Source organism: Sus scrofa, chromosome X, assembly GCF_054392235.1.
Source record: "Sus scrofa isolate SSC_HxYL_T2T_F1_AM1 chromosome X, Sscrofa_HxYL_maternal_Yorkshire_Landrace_v2.0, whole genome shotgun sequence".
Taxonomy (NCBI): domain Eukaryota; kingdom Metazoa; phylum Chordata; class Mammalia; order Artiodactyla; family Suidae; genus Sus; species Sus scrofa.
In genome coordinates, this window is record NC_139401.1 from 35596285 (window position 1) to 35610502 (window position 14218).

At 37.1% G+C, this 14218-nt stretch overlaps 1 protein-coding gene across 1 annotated transcript in view; it reads left to right on the forward strand.

Moving 5' to 3' along the window:
- Positions 1–14218, forward strand: part of CFAP47 (cilia and flagella associated protein 47) — a 560199-nt gene that overhangs the window by 207750 nt on the left and 338231 nt on the right. Inside the window, exon 33 of the mRNA XM_021080094.2 lies at positions 7635–7830. Coding sequence (XP_020935753.2) covers positions 7635–7830 — 196 coding nt within the window. The remainder of the gene's footprint in view (positions 1–7634; positions 7831–14218) is intronic.

The following is a 14218-nucleotide window of genomic DNA, read 5'->3' on the forward strand; positions in this document are numbered from 1 at the left end:
TAATTTGTTTTGTGGTATCTTTGTCTGGTTTTGGTGTGAGTGTGAGGGTGGCCTCATACAATGGGTTTGGGAGTGTTCCTTCCTCTACAATTTTTGAAATAGTTTTAGAAGGATAGGTGTTAATTCTTCTATAAATTTTTATTTTTTAAAAAAATTTTTAATGTATTTTTTTTTAATTTTTTAGTTTCCCCAATACATTTTTTTTTCTACTCAACAGCATGGTGACCCAGTTACACATACATGTATACATTCTTTTTTGTCACATTATCATTGCTCCATCATGAGCTCCATCAATTAAGTGACGAGGCATAGTTCCCAGGGCTTTTTGATAGAATTTGCCTGAGAAGCCATCTGGTCCTAGGCTTGTGTTTCTTGGATGTTTTTAAATATTAGTACTTGTGATTGGTCCATTTATCTTTTCTATTTTGTCTTTATTTGATCTTGAAAGATTGTAGTTTTCTAAGCATTTGCCCATTTCTTCTAGGTTGTCCTTTTTATCAGCATACAGTTGCTTATTCCTTTGTATTACTGTGATGTCCCTTGTAACTTCTCCTTTCTATTGCTAATTTTATGGATTTGAGTCCTCTCTCTTTTTTTCTTGAAGAGTCTGGCTAAGGGTTGATCAATTTTGTTGATCTTTTCAAAGAACCAGCTTTTAGTTTCATTGATATTTTCTATAGTTTCTTTGTTTCTATTTCATTTATTTCTGCTCTAATCTTTATGATTTCTTTCTTCCTGCTAACTTTCGGTTTTGTCTGTTCTTCTTTGTCTAGTTGCTTCAGGTATAAAGTTAGGTTGTTTACTTGAGATTTTTCTTGTTTCCTGAGGTAGGCTTGTATTGGTAAACTTTCCTCTTAGAACTGCTTTTGCTGCATTTTATAGGTTTTGAATTGTTGTTGTTTTTATTGTCATTTGTCTCTAGGTATTTTTTGATTTCCTCTTTGATTTCTTCAGTGATCCATTGGTTGTTTAGTAACATGTTGTTTAGTCTCCATGTGTTTGTCACTTTCTCAGTTTTTTTCTTGTTGATTTGTAGTCTTATAGCATTGTGTTTGGGAAAGATGCTTGATATGATTTCAATTATCTTAAATTTACCGTGGCTTGATTTGTGTCCTAGAATGTGATATATCCTGGAGAATGTTCCATGTGCACTTGAGAAGAATGTGTATTCTGCTGCTTCTGGATGGAAGGGTCTATAAATGTCTACTAAGTCCATATGGTCTAATGCATTGTTTAAGGCCTGTGTTTCCTTGTTATTTTCTGTCTGTATGATCTGTCCATTGCTGTAAGTGGGGTAAAGCCTCCTGCTGTTATTGTGTTATTGTTGATTTCTCTTTTTTAAAGTAAAGCATTTGTCGTATATGTTGTGGTGATCCTAAATTGGATGCATATGTATTTGCAGTTGGTACATCTCCTTCTTGGATTGAACCTTTGATCATTATGTACTGTCCTTCTTTGTCTCTTATAGTATTCTTTAAGTTGTATTTTAGGATTATTGCTACCTCAGCTTTCTTTTGATTTCTGTTTGCATGGAATATTTTCTTCCATTCTTTCATTTTCAATTTATATGTGTTCCTAGAACTGAAATGGGTCTCTTGAAGACAGTATACTTATGGATCTTGTTTTTTGCTCTTTAGGGTTGCACCTGTGGCATATGGACGTTCCCAGGCTGGGGGTCGAATTGGAGCTGCAGCTGCTGGCCTACGTCGTAGCCATAGCACTGTGAGTTCCTAGCCACATTTGTGACTGCACCACAGCTCATGGCAATGCTATATCCCCAATCCACTGATCAAGGCCAGGGATCAAACCCACATCCTCATGGATAATAGGTGGATTCATTTCCACTCCACCACAATGGGAACTCCCTGGGTCTTATTTTTGTATCCTTTCAACCAGTCTCTGTGTTTCGGTTGGGGCATTTTGTCCATGTGTATTTAAGGTAATGCTTGATATGTGTGTCCTTATTGCCATTTTTTTTTTTTGTCTTTTTTTGCTATTTCTTGGGCTGCCCCTGCGGCATATGGAGGTTCCCAGCCTAGGGGGTCAAATTGGAGCTGTAGCCACCGGCCTACGCCAGGGCCACAGCAACGCGGGATCCGAGCCGCGTCTGCAACCTACACCACAGCTCACGGCAACGCCGGATCGTTAACCCACCGAGCAAGGGCAGGGACCGAACCCGCAACCTCATGGTTCCTAGTCGGATTCGTTAACCACTGCACCACGATGGGAACTCCCCTTATTGCCATTTTATTAATTGTTTTGGATTTGTTTTTGTTAGTCTTTTTTCTCCCCTTCTCTTGTTCTCTTCCCTTAGAGTTTGATGACTATCTTTAGTGTTGTCTTTGGATTGCGTTTTCTTACTTGTGTGTGTATGTGTTGTAGATTTTTGGTTTGCAGTTACCATGAAGTTTTGATATAGGAGTCTCTATATATACAAGATTATTTTAAGTTGTTAGTCTCTTAATTGTAAATGCATCTTCAGTATCCTGCATTTATGCTCTCTTCACAATTTCTGCTTTTGGTAGCATATTTGTGTGTGGATGATTTCCTGCCTTTACTATATGTGTGCCTTTCCCTGTGAGCCTTGTCATTTGTAATATTTTTGTTTATGCTTGTGGCCTTTTCTTTTCCACCTAGAGAAGTTCCTTTAGTATTTGTTGTAAAGCTGCTTTAGTGGTGCTGAAATCTCTTAGCTTTTGCTTGACTTTATAGCTTTTGATTTTTCCTTCATATCTGAATGAGAGCTTTGCTGGGTAGAATAATCCTGGTTGGAGGTTTTTTAAATTCCTCACTTTAATTATGTGGTGCCACGCCTTTCTGGCATGCAGAGTTTCTGCTGAAAAATCAGCAGATAATTTATTGGGCTTCCTGTATGTTATTTGTTTCTTTTCCGTAGCTGCTTTCAGGATTTTCCCTTTGTCTTTAATTTTGGTCAGTTTGATTAATATGTGTCCCAGAGTTCTCTGAAAGTGTCCTCATTTTCTTTTTATTCTATTCCACATCAGTGATTTCCACCAGTCTGCCTTCCGCCTCACTTATTTGTTCTTCTTCCTCCTGTATTCTGCTGTTGGTTCTTTTCAGTGAATTTTTTTATTTCAGTTCTTATATTTTGCATCTCTTCTTGCTTAATCTTTATATGTTCTATTTTCTTGTTTGATGGTTCCTGTAATTTATCAGTCTTTGCCCCCAGTTTATTTCCAAGATCTTGAATCATATTTACTATTGTTAAAATCTTTTTCATGGAGATTTTATAATCTCCAGATCACTTAGCTGTTTTTCTATTTTTTTTCTTGTTTCTGCATCTGAGTCATAATTCTCTGCCTTTTGTATTGATTTTTAATGTTGTTTCCTTTTTGCAGGCAATAAATTTGTAGCCTCTCTTGTTTCTGATGTCTGCCCCCCTTGTGGCTGAAGTTGGTACAGGGGGCTTGTTGCAGGCTTCCTGATGGGAGGGACCATTGCCTGCCCACTGGAAGATGGAACCTCTGGTGGGTGGGGCTTTGTCTCTGGGTATGATTCGAAGTGGCTCTGCACCTGGGTAGGGGTCATTAGGCAGCTTTTTTGCTGAGGGGTGGGGTCGTGTTCCCACCTGGTTTGTTGTTTGGCCTGGGGCTTCTCAGCCCTGATGGTTGGGACGAGATTTTTCCACAATGGCCATCTCTAGAGGAGTTCACACTGTTGATTATTTCTGAGACCTTTGCCTCCAATATCCTTCCCCCACAGCAAGCCACAGTTAATCCGTTTTCCCAGGAGATCCTCCAAGAACCACAGGCACTTCTGACCCAGATTCTTATGGAGTCTCTGATTTTCCCTGGGACACAGTGCACACAGATCCTGTGTGTGCCTTTCAAGAGTGGAGTCTCCATTTCCCCCTAGTCCCAGGTAGCTCTTGTGCACATGGTCTGCCGGCCCTCAATATCAAATGCTCCAGGGGCTCCTCCTCCCAATGCCAGATCCCCAGGTTTGGGAACCTGACGTGGGGTTTGGAACTCTCACTTCCGTGGACGAGCCTCTTTGATATGGTTACTTTCCAGTCTGTGATCCACTCACCCAGTGGGTATGGGATTTCTTATATAGCGTAATTGCTGCTCCTATCCTCTTGTTGTGTTGTCCTTTTTGTCTTTTGGTGTAGGATATCTTTTTTGATAGTTTCTAGTCTATTTTGTTGATGGTTGTTCAGCAGTTGACTGTAATCTTGTTTTTTTCGTGAGAGAAGGTGAGCTCTATTCCTTCTACTCCACCATCTCAATCCCATCTCAAGTCTGACATTCAGCCTTTCCTTTTAAATCATGGTCAGGGCCTCTGTGCCTATTTCCTTTGCCTTGTAGATGCAACCTTTGATATCTTTATCACTTAAAGTGCAGATATACTTTATCTCCACTTTGGCTGGACCTGGTTATGTTGGTCACTGACCAGGGCTGCCTTATATTGTCAGGGCTTTCAAGAGTTTTAATGATGTGGTTTTTAGTTTTCATCCCAACTTTATTGGACTACCACAGGATGGAGCCTGGGGCTGAGCTAGTATATGTTACCCATACTGATCTCTTGGCAAACCTCAAATCCCTTCTGAATCTAAACCATTGTTCTTGAATCTAATTTGTGTGACTAGACTCTCCCTCACCTTGGATAAGATTGTTCTTAGTTTTCATGTAAATACTCTCAGTGTTTCATGAGCCTGACACCCAGGGTGTGCATATCTTAGAAAATTCTCAATATGAGAAAACATGGAATTTTTCAGGTAATGAGCTTCAGGAAGAGAAGGTATTGACAACTAGCTTCTTTAAGCAGACAGGAGCAAAGGAGCAGCCAGAAGGTGCTTGAAAAATAACTATGAAGAGTTTTTTTCCTCTTTTTTTGAAGAAGTCTATACTAGTATTTGTCTCTAATTAAAAGCATCTGCTTAAGTACCTTTATAGTTTGTATAGCGTAGCTAAAGAAGCATACCAAATGCCATTTCCAGACTATTTTTCTATTTAAATGGGCGTTATAGTAACTTACCTGTTACTCTTCCTAATTCTTCTTGCTTACGAAGCACTGTTAAGATTACATTGTATATGCCATTTGGGTTTATTCACATTCCCATTATTGGGCTTTTCTATCCCTCTCTCAGTCATGCATGTTGGCTCCTGGCAGGCTGTGTTTGTCCCCTTTTCCAGAGGAATTCTTTTGGCTGAAGGAAGATGCCTCATGCAGAAATGCCTAGGTGGTTAAGCCTAAGCACCACCTCTACCTCAAGTGGCCTAGCCCCTTCTCCCTCCTATCAGAGATCTCAGAGTTCCCTAAGGGATTCTTCCTGGTGAAAGAATCATTTGCAGAAAGAATTCAGAAACAAGATAGGGAGATCAAGAAAGTAAAGTGAGGATTTATTTAAGCAAGAATATCCTGTCAGAGGGAGAGCAGTCAGACAGACTGCCCTGGGTTACTTTGGCAACTAGTTATGAGGAGTTACGCAATTGAAGGGCAGAGTATTCATTGGGAAGGAGGAGTTTGGGGTTGTATTCCCTGATTTTCATTCCAGCTCCACCTTCCTGAAGGGAGGAGGGATTTTTGTCCTTATTTAGCCTTGATTAGAAGTGTCATGGAGTCTGTACATGATGGGTACTTCTTATCTGCAAGGCTGATTTTAGTATAATGAGGATATAATGAGCAACAGGATACATTTGAATGCTGGAGATTCCAGGCCTTTTCCATCTTTCTTTGTCTTCTTCCAGGACACGTATCACCCCAAAATGTGTGGTTTCCTGTCAGTCTGGAGACTCCAGCTTTTCTTTGTCTGTCTACAAACCGTGCTGTTTACATGATGTGTGGTTTCCAGCCACCTGGCCAATGGATCACTCCACCCTTTTTCTGCTCATGTCTCGATATCTGCCTGCTGTAACAGGATCAGGTTGAATGTGTAGTCTCACCTACAACTTTTCATAGGTTGTTGTTCTGCCCTACTCTGCTTTCTTCTTCTACCCATGGGTTCCTCCTGAGAGCCCTTCCTCAGTACATTATTTGCATCAGGATTTCTGGAACACTGCTGTATTTTATATATGTGGCAATAAAATACCCATGACTAGCTATGTTACCAATATAAAAGACAGGTTAGGAACCTATTACCACTTTTACGTTTTTTAGAGCGTTCATTGAGCTGTACGTGTGCCCTCTCGGTAATATTCTGTTAGCATAGTGTTGCATTAAATCGGTGCCCAGAACATCTCTTACTCTGGCCTTTATAGTCACTTCAGATTTGTGTGTGAGAAACAGAATGTGGGATACTGTGATTAGTAGATATTTAAAATGTGTCATCTTTTACTACCTCTGTTTAGAACTCTGAAAACATGATGTAAAATATCAAATATTCTCTGCATTCTGAAGTTTACTTTCTAAAAATAATTAGGTTTAATTATATATTTCTGTGTATTTCTATGTATTTCTTCATTACTTCTACTGTGTCTGGTCCTAAAAGAAATACAACAAAAGCTAGTCCAGCCAAAGCTACCATCTGTATTTCGGTACAGAGCTTCTTCTTTATGCCCCTATCAACATTCTTATCCAGATGAAATGGACTGGATCATCTAGAAAAAAATAAGAAACATTTCCATTTGACTTTTCCTTTATTATGGGGCTGAGCCCAAGCAGTCCAACCTATGGTTCCTTCCTTAAGATCCCATCCTAACTCTTAAAAAATTGAGCATGCCTGTAACATCTTTATATAACTTACATCTCACATGAGAGATGAGAGAGAATGCATACCTCAACTTGAAAACATTTGTTCATCTGTTCATAAATGCCCAGTAGCCTTAGGTCATTCAAGGAACCTCTTTGTCCATTTACCTAGAAACCTTTAGTACTTCTGAAACCCAGAAATAATCTCAAAGCAGCCCATTCAAAATTCAGAATTAAGTACATTTTGAATTCTAAGATATTACCTTGAATTCATATTTACCAGATCATGTTTTATCCCTATAAGACTTCTGTTTGGCGATTTGGGTCTTAAAAGGCACTGGCAACTTGTTGTGATGGCACCTGTGGTCTGAGACCAGGCTGCTGCCTCCTGTACTGAGCCCTTTTCTCCAGTACAGACTGCCATTCCTCCTGTGAGTTGCCACATGGGAATTTCCTGTCTTTTCCTATGAGGTGAAATTGGCCAGTCAATGACCCTGACAGCCTTTCATGAAACTAAAAGCCTGGGCAAAAGCACGTCCCTTTTTCTGTCAGCATATTCATTTCTCATTCATCTCCTGAGATCCTCAACGCAGCTACCTGACCTCATCTTCATACCTCATATACTAAAGGGATGGGCAGCTCCTGTTAAGGCATAAAAAGCAATGAAAGAAAAGAAGTTCTGTTGTACTCTTCCCCCAAGGTATATGTATTTTCCCATAATAATGGAAATCTACTTTTAAGGAGACTCACTCTATTTCTAGAGAGTGCACTTTAAAAGATTTTTATTTTAATGGCACCTCATTACATGTCTTAAGTTCATTAGTAGGATACATCCAGTTTCTGGGTAATCTGTTCTGCTCCACTGAGCCTTAACTTCCTAGGACCTCTTAATATTTAGTAAGGTTTAAACTATGTAAATGTTTTTGTGTGTGTGTGTGTGAACTAATCTAAAATACTTTATAAAAATGTTTTTCTTTCATTAGAACATCCTAGAAAATACACAGCGGATATTCCTATGCGTTTAAATGATAATCCAGTTTGCTATCAAATGTTACATCTGGTTGGAGAGGTAAAATTACCCAACTTATTGTTTGACCCTGCTTTCATATTTTTCACTCCTGTTCCTTTGGATGTAACAGCTGTGGTTGATATCAACATTTTACCTCAGAACTATTACAGGTAAGTGCTTAATGTGAATTTATCACATTTTCTTTAGATGCTTTTTTGTTTATGTCTGTGTTCTATGAGTCAGGACCAATGACTGATTTGTTTCTGTAGTTAGAGTGAACTATTAAAATATGTAACTGTACCTTTAAATTACCCCCCCCCAAAAAAGCCCATTTAGGTATCTCACAGGTAGCCATTTAATTTTCTTGGGAATTTTTTTGGTATGTCTCTCTTCGTGGAATAAGAAGCAGGCTTAAAAATTCAGTGTATTAATTGTCTTGTTCTATGTGACAGATTACCACAGACTCAGTGCCTTACAACATGAGTTTTTTTTTTGGGAGGGGTGGTGGTCAGGCATCCAATCCACTGATCAAGGTCTCAGGAGGCAGAAATAAAGGTGTGGGCTGTAGCAGCGTTCTCATCTGAGGCTCAGTCCTCCTACAAGATCTCTGGTTGTTGGCAGAATTACTTGTTGTAGTTGTAGGACTAAGGCATCATTTTCTTGCTGGCTATTGGCTCAGACAACTCTCAGCCCTTAGATGGCACCCTCAAGTCATAGAAACGTTGCCCCTTCTTCACAAGATGGTATTTAACTCATTCAAAGCCAGAAGGATAGTATCTCTCTGACTTTTCTCTCTCACCTGATTAAATCTGATCCACCCATAATTATCTCCCTTTTGCTTACTCAAATTCCATTGAGTGGAGACCTTAATTACATATGGAAAGTGCCTTTACTATTGTCATATAGCATAGCTTAATCACCAAAGTGATGTATTATCATATTTACAGATCCTCCCACCCAAGGAATTAGGAAGTTTTTACACTAAGAAACAGAACTCTTGGTCATTACAAAATTCTGCCTGTCGTATGCACACGCTATAGAGGAATACAATTTGCGATCTGTTTTCATTTTTTAAAAAACTTTATAAATAGCGCCCACCCCAGTCCTGTACTGGCCTAGATGCATTATACACCCTCACAGTACAAAGCAAATAGAGCTTGCGTGTGTGTTTCTGTATATAACTGCTGGCCTACCGAGAAGTGTAGGAGGTCTCCAAGGGGTTCAGATTAAACCAAACCAAAACATACTTAGAAGCTGAAACCAGAGTAGGAGCAGTGAGCTGAGGTAACATGCTGAATACAGTCTTGTTCTTAAATCTTGGGATAACTTTAAATAGGAAAACTTAATTTCAGAAACCTGGCTTAATCCAGGGACACTGAAAGAGGCTAAAATGGTTGCATTTCAGTAAGTCCTCCTACCTTTCAGCAGAAGCAAGCAAATCTTCTCTAGATCAGTGGTTCTTAAACTTTGGTGTATATCAGCATCTTCCTAAGGTCTTTTTACAACAGAGATTGTTGGATCCTTTCCCCAGAATTTATGATTCAATAAGCCTGGAGTGGAATGAAATAATTTGTATTTCTGGTAAGTTTCCAGATGATACTGATAATACCTCTTCACTCTGTAAACTTCTACCTTAAAAGAAGCTACCATTGGTTTTGGCCCATATTTCAGTTTCCACAGATGGTGCTCAGTCAGAAAGGAGCACAGTGTCAAGCATCACAAAACTTACGGAGGGAAGACGCAAACTTAGAGTTTGTGACTCCTAACTTAGAGTCCGCACAAACAACCATCTTAAGATTTAGGTTCTTAAGTAAATCAGATACTGGAATTATCAGACACAGAATATGAATCTTTTAAAAAAATAAAAGATGGCATTATAAAAATTAGTGGATTGTACAATATAGATTGAAAAATGAACCAAATATAACTTTTGGATATTATATTTTTATGGGTTTATTTTTTATAGAAATATAGTTGATTTACAATGTTTCTTCAATTTCTGTTGTTCAGCAGAGTGACCCAGTAATACCTAAATGTACATTATATATATTTCTAAATAAAGTATGTAGGGTTAGATTTTAAGGGCATCCACTAAACCTAAGTTTGTATGTAATTACACAAACAAAACCTCAGTTAACTTTATAAGGGAAACACACTTTTTTTTGTTTTTGCTTTTTAGAGCCACACCCATGGCATATGGAAGTTCCTAGGCTAGGGGTTGAATCAGAGCTACAGCTGCCAGCCTGTGCTACAGCCACAGCACCGTGGGATCTGACTCTATGGCCTACACCGCAGCTCATGGCAATGCCAGATCCTTAACCCACTGAGCGAGCAAGGCCAGGGAGTTAACCCACATCCTCATGGATACTAGTCAGGTTTGTTTCTGCTGTGCCACAATGGGAACTCCCAGAGAAGCATACTTTTTAAAGCAAGGGAAAACTGAAACAAAAATGGTGATAAAAGCCCTAAATAGTTGAGTAATTCAATGTAATGTAAATAGTTTACTGTGACCAGTTAAAAGACAGAAACTGTTAAATAAGAAAAAAAATCCAACTTCCTATTAAGAGAAGTGTACATGAAACATAAGGAGAAAGAACAGTTTTTCAACTTTAGAACTATTGATATATTGGGGATGAAAATTCTTTTTTTTTTTTTTTTTTTTTTTTTTTTGTTAGAATCTATCCTGTACTTTGTAGGATATTTAGCAGCCTCTCTGGCCACTACCAATAACATCCTCCCTCCACAGTTGTGAAAGAAAAAAAAAATGTCTCCATATATTGCAACATGTCCTCTGGAGAGCAAAACCACTCCCAGTTGAGAACCACCAAAGTAAAATCATAGGAAAAGATATAGCAGCATAACCAAAAGAAAGTTGGATAAAAGTATTATTGTCACATGTGATAACTTTAAGAGGTAAAACATTTTTAATACAGGAAAGTCATTGGAGTGTCCGTCGTGGTGCAGTGGTTAACGATTCTGACTAGGAACCATGAGGTTGTGGGTTCGATCCCTGGCCTTGCTCAGGGTTAAGGGTTAAGGATCCGGCGTTGCCGTGAGCTGTGGTGTAGGTTGCACACACGGCTCGGATCCCGAGTTGCTGTGGCTGTGGCGTCGGCCGGCAGCTACAGCCCTGATTAGACCCCTAGCCTGGGAACTTCCATATGCCGTGGGAGCAGCCCTAGAAAGAAGGCAGAAAGACAAAAAAAAAAAAAACAAACAAAAAAAGAAAAGTAATTAAATAAGTATAAGAGATAGAGCCAAACTGGAAAATATCAGAATTCTAAAATTATATTCACAATTATAAAGGTCTTAGAATATATGAACCTCAAATTAAAATAACAAGGGAAAATTGAAAATTTGTCCTATGTTGTAAGATATTTCAACATATATGTCAATTACTGATGAATTTAGAAGTCAGAGATATTTGCATAGATAAAATGATTTGAACAAGATATTTAAAAAGCCTCATTTAATACTAATATTATTAAAAATAGTGTTAAAATAGTATTACAGTTTACTGCACCCTGCAGTTAGATAATACATTTTTCTCAATTATACATGGATATTTCCAAAAACTGAAATTGTATCATTCTGTATTTCATGTTTAACAAATTTTAAAGAGTTGACATAATATAGATTGTCCTCTGATAATTAAAATAAAAATCAATAAATGATAACAGATCTCCCATATATTTCTAGAAATGTTGAAAAAAGCTTTTGTAGAGTGCCAAAGAAAATATCATATTGAATTTTGCAAATATATAATAATATACTGTATATCAAAACATGAAAACAACATTTGCTGAGAATCATGGGTATATATAATGCAGTCAAATGCTTTAAACAGTCTTTGAGTATTAGAGTCAAAGACTAAAGTTGAAAGAGATACTGTGACTTCTGTTGCTTTCTGTAGACAATTAGGCCTGCATCTCTGTTAAGTAAACTGCATCTGTTACATGAAATAAATACCAAAATTCCAGTGGTTATGCAAAAAATGAATAAGTAAATTTATCTAATGCAATAAAAATGATACTTAGATGGAAATACAGTTATAAATGCCGATCAGCTTTTAAAAAGTATTGGAAGTTTCAGTTACTCGATTTAATAAATGAGACTACTAGATTAAATCCAAGGGCAGACAAAATGAAAAATAATAGAAATTAAAGGAATAGAAAACAAATATATAGAAGATAGGCTCACTAAAACCAAAAGTTGGTTCTTTGAAATACCAATGCAATGGACACTGTTACAGTGAAGTTGACAGGGAACAAAAATAGGAAAGGAACAACTAAATAATATTAAGAATAATGAGGTATAAACCTATATCCAGTGGAGAAAAATGAGATAATCAAAATACTACAAAGAAATTTATTCCAATATATTTGAAAACTTAAATGAAATGAGACATTTGTAAAAATAAATGTAATAAATATTATATAAATAATAAATATGTATTTTATGTATTATATTTTACTAAAACCACAGTGAAAATAAATAGAAAGTCTTTGAATCAGTAGTTAATATCATCTCACAAGGAAAACACCATCTTTAATGATTTTATAGGCAAGTTTTACTAAACTTTCAAGAAACTAATAAATCAAACCTTGTACAAATATTTCCAGAGAGCAAAAAGAGGGAGAATGTGCTGTAATTTGTTTTATAAAGTCAGAATTTTTTTATTATAAAATTTGATAATGACAGTGTGAGAAAAGTAAATTATAGGCCAATCTCTTATGAATATATGTACAGTAATTCTTAATAAGTGATATATGTACATATATCTCAATATAATATATATCACATATGTAATGTATTTTAATAGATCGTGATCAACTTGGGTATAGCCTAGTATTCCAAGGTTTGCCAAATGTCTGAAAAGCTAAGGTGCCTTTTGATTTCATTTACTTTATGGTTACCAAAGGGGGCAGGTGGGGGGAAAGATGAATTGGTGGTTTGAGATTAGCTGTGGTGTAGGTCGCATATGTAGCTCAGATCCCACATTGCTGTGGCTGTGGTGTAGGCCAGCAGCTACAGCTCTGATTCAACCCTGAGCCTGGGAACCTCCATATGCTGTGAGTGTGGCCCTAAGGACATACATGCATATATACATACACACACACACACACACACAAACATACATAAGTTAAAAAAAAAAAGGCAAGGATGCCTTTTTTTTTTTTTTTTTTGGTCTTTTGTCTTTTCAGGGCCCCACCCACGGCACATGGAGGTTTCCAGGCTAGGGGTCTAATCGGAGCTGTAGCTGCTGGCTGTGCCACACAACAACGCCAGATCCAAGCCGTGTCTGCGACCTACACCACAGCTCACGGCAACGTCGGATCCCTTAACCCGCTGAGCAAGGCCAGGGATCAAATCCGCAACCTCATCGTTCCCAGTCAGATTTGTTTCTGCTGCACCATGACGGGAACTCCAAGGATGCCTATTATCACTGCATCTCTAACACATTTTACTGGAGAACCTAGTCCATGCAGGGAATTAAGAGAAATAAAATATATGAGGAGAGGAATATATGCTTCAGAACTATCATTATCTGTTGATTAGAAAACTTTCTGTATGGGAAATTAAAGGAATCTATATGCAGATTTTTTAAGCTATGAAAATCATTTATCAAGACACACAGATGTAAATCCAGTATTTAAAATTCAACAGCATTTCAGCATACAACATTAGAACTTGCAATTGCAAAACTACTATTCATAAAAATGTTAACAATTAAAGATAATAGGAAGAATTATATGGAACAATATAGAGAAAAACTAAAATTTTAAAAAATTTAAAAATTAAAACTAATGTCAAAGAGCTCATAAATAAGTGAAGATTTACACCATATTTGTGGATTGGGGTATTCAGTATTGTAAAAAGGACAGTTCACAAATCAGTTTAGATATTTCATGCAACTGCAGTACAAATTCAAATAAAAATTTTCATAGAGATTGGCAAGTAAAAGTCTAAATTTTATATGGAAGAATCAAGGTTCAAGAATAGCCAAGTCATCCCTGAAGAAAGAGAACAAGGTGAAAAGTGTCTTCCCAAGTATCAAAACTAAGTCACCTTGATACTGGTGCAGTGATAAATAAAATGAGCAAAAGAATAGAATAAAAAGACTTGAAAAAGGCCTACACATGAATAGATACTGAATATATGATAAAGATAGTGTATCTCTTTGGAGAAAAGAGATTACTATTCAATAGTTAGTGTTGGAACAATTGATTGAATGGAATATTTCAAACTGGATTCCTTTCTTAAACAAAAATTCATTACACGTGGATTAAAGGCTTAAATGTGAAAGGCAAAATACAAAAAAAATAGAGAAAACAATTTTAATATCTCTGGGTAGAGAAAGGTTTCTTAAACAAGACTTAAAATCATGCTAACAGTAAAATAAATGACTGATAAAAATTAATCAGAAAAATAGCAAATAATGGAAATGTTGGCACAAAGTTCCAATAGGAATTTCACAGATAAGAATTCATGAATGTAAAACAAACACATGATGACATTTAACCAACCTGTTTATAAACTTGGAAATAAAAATTAGAG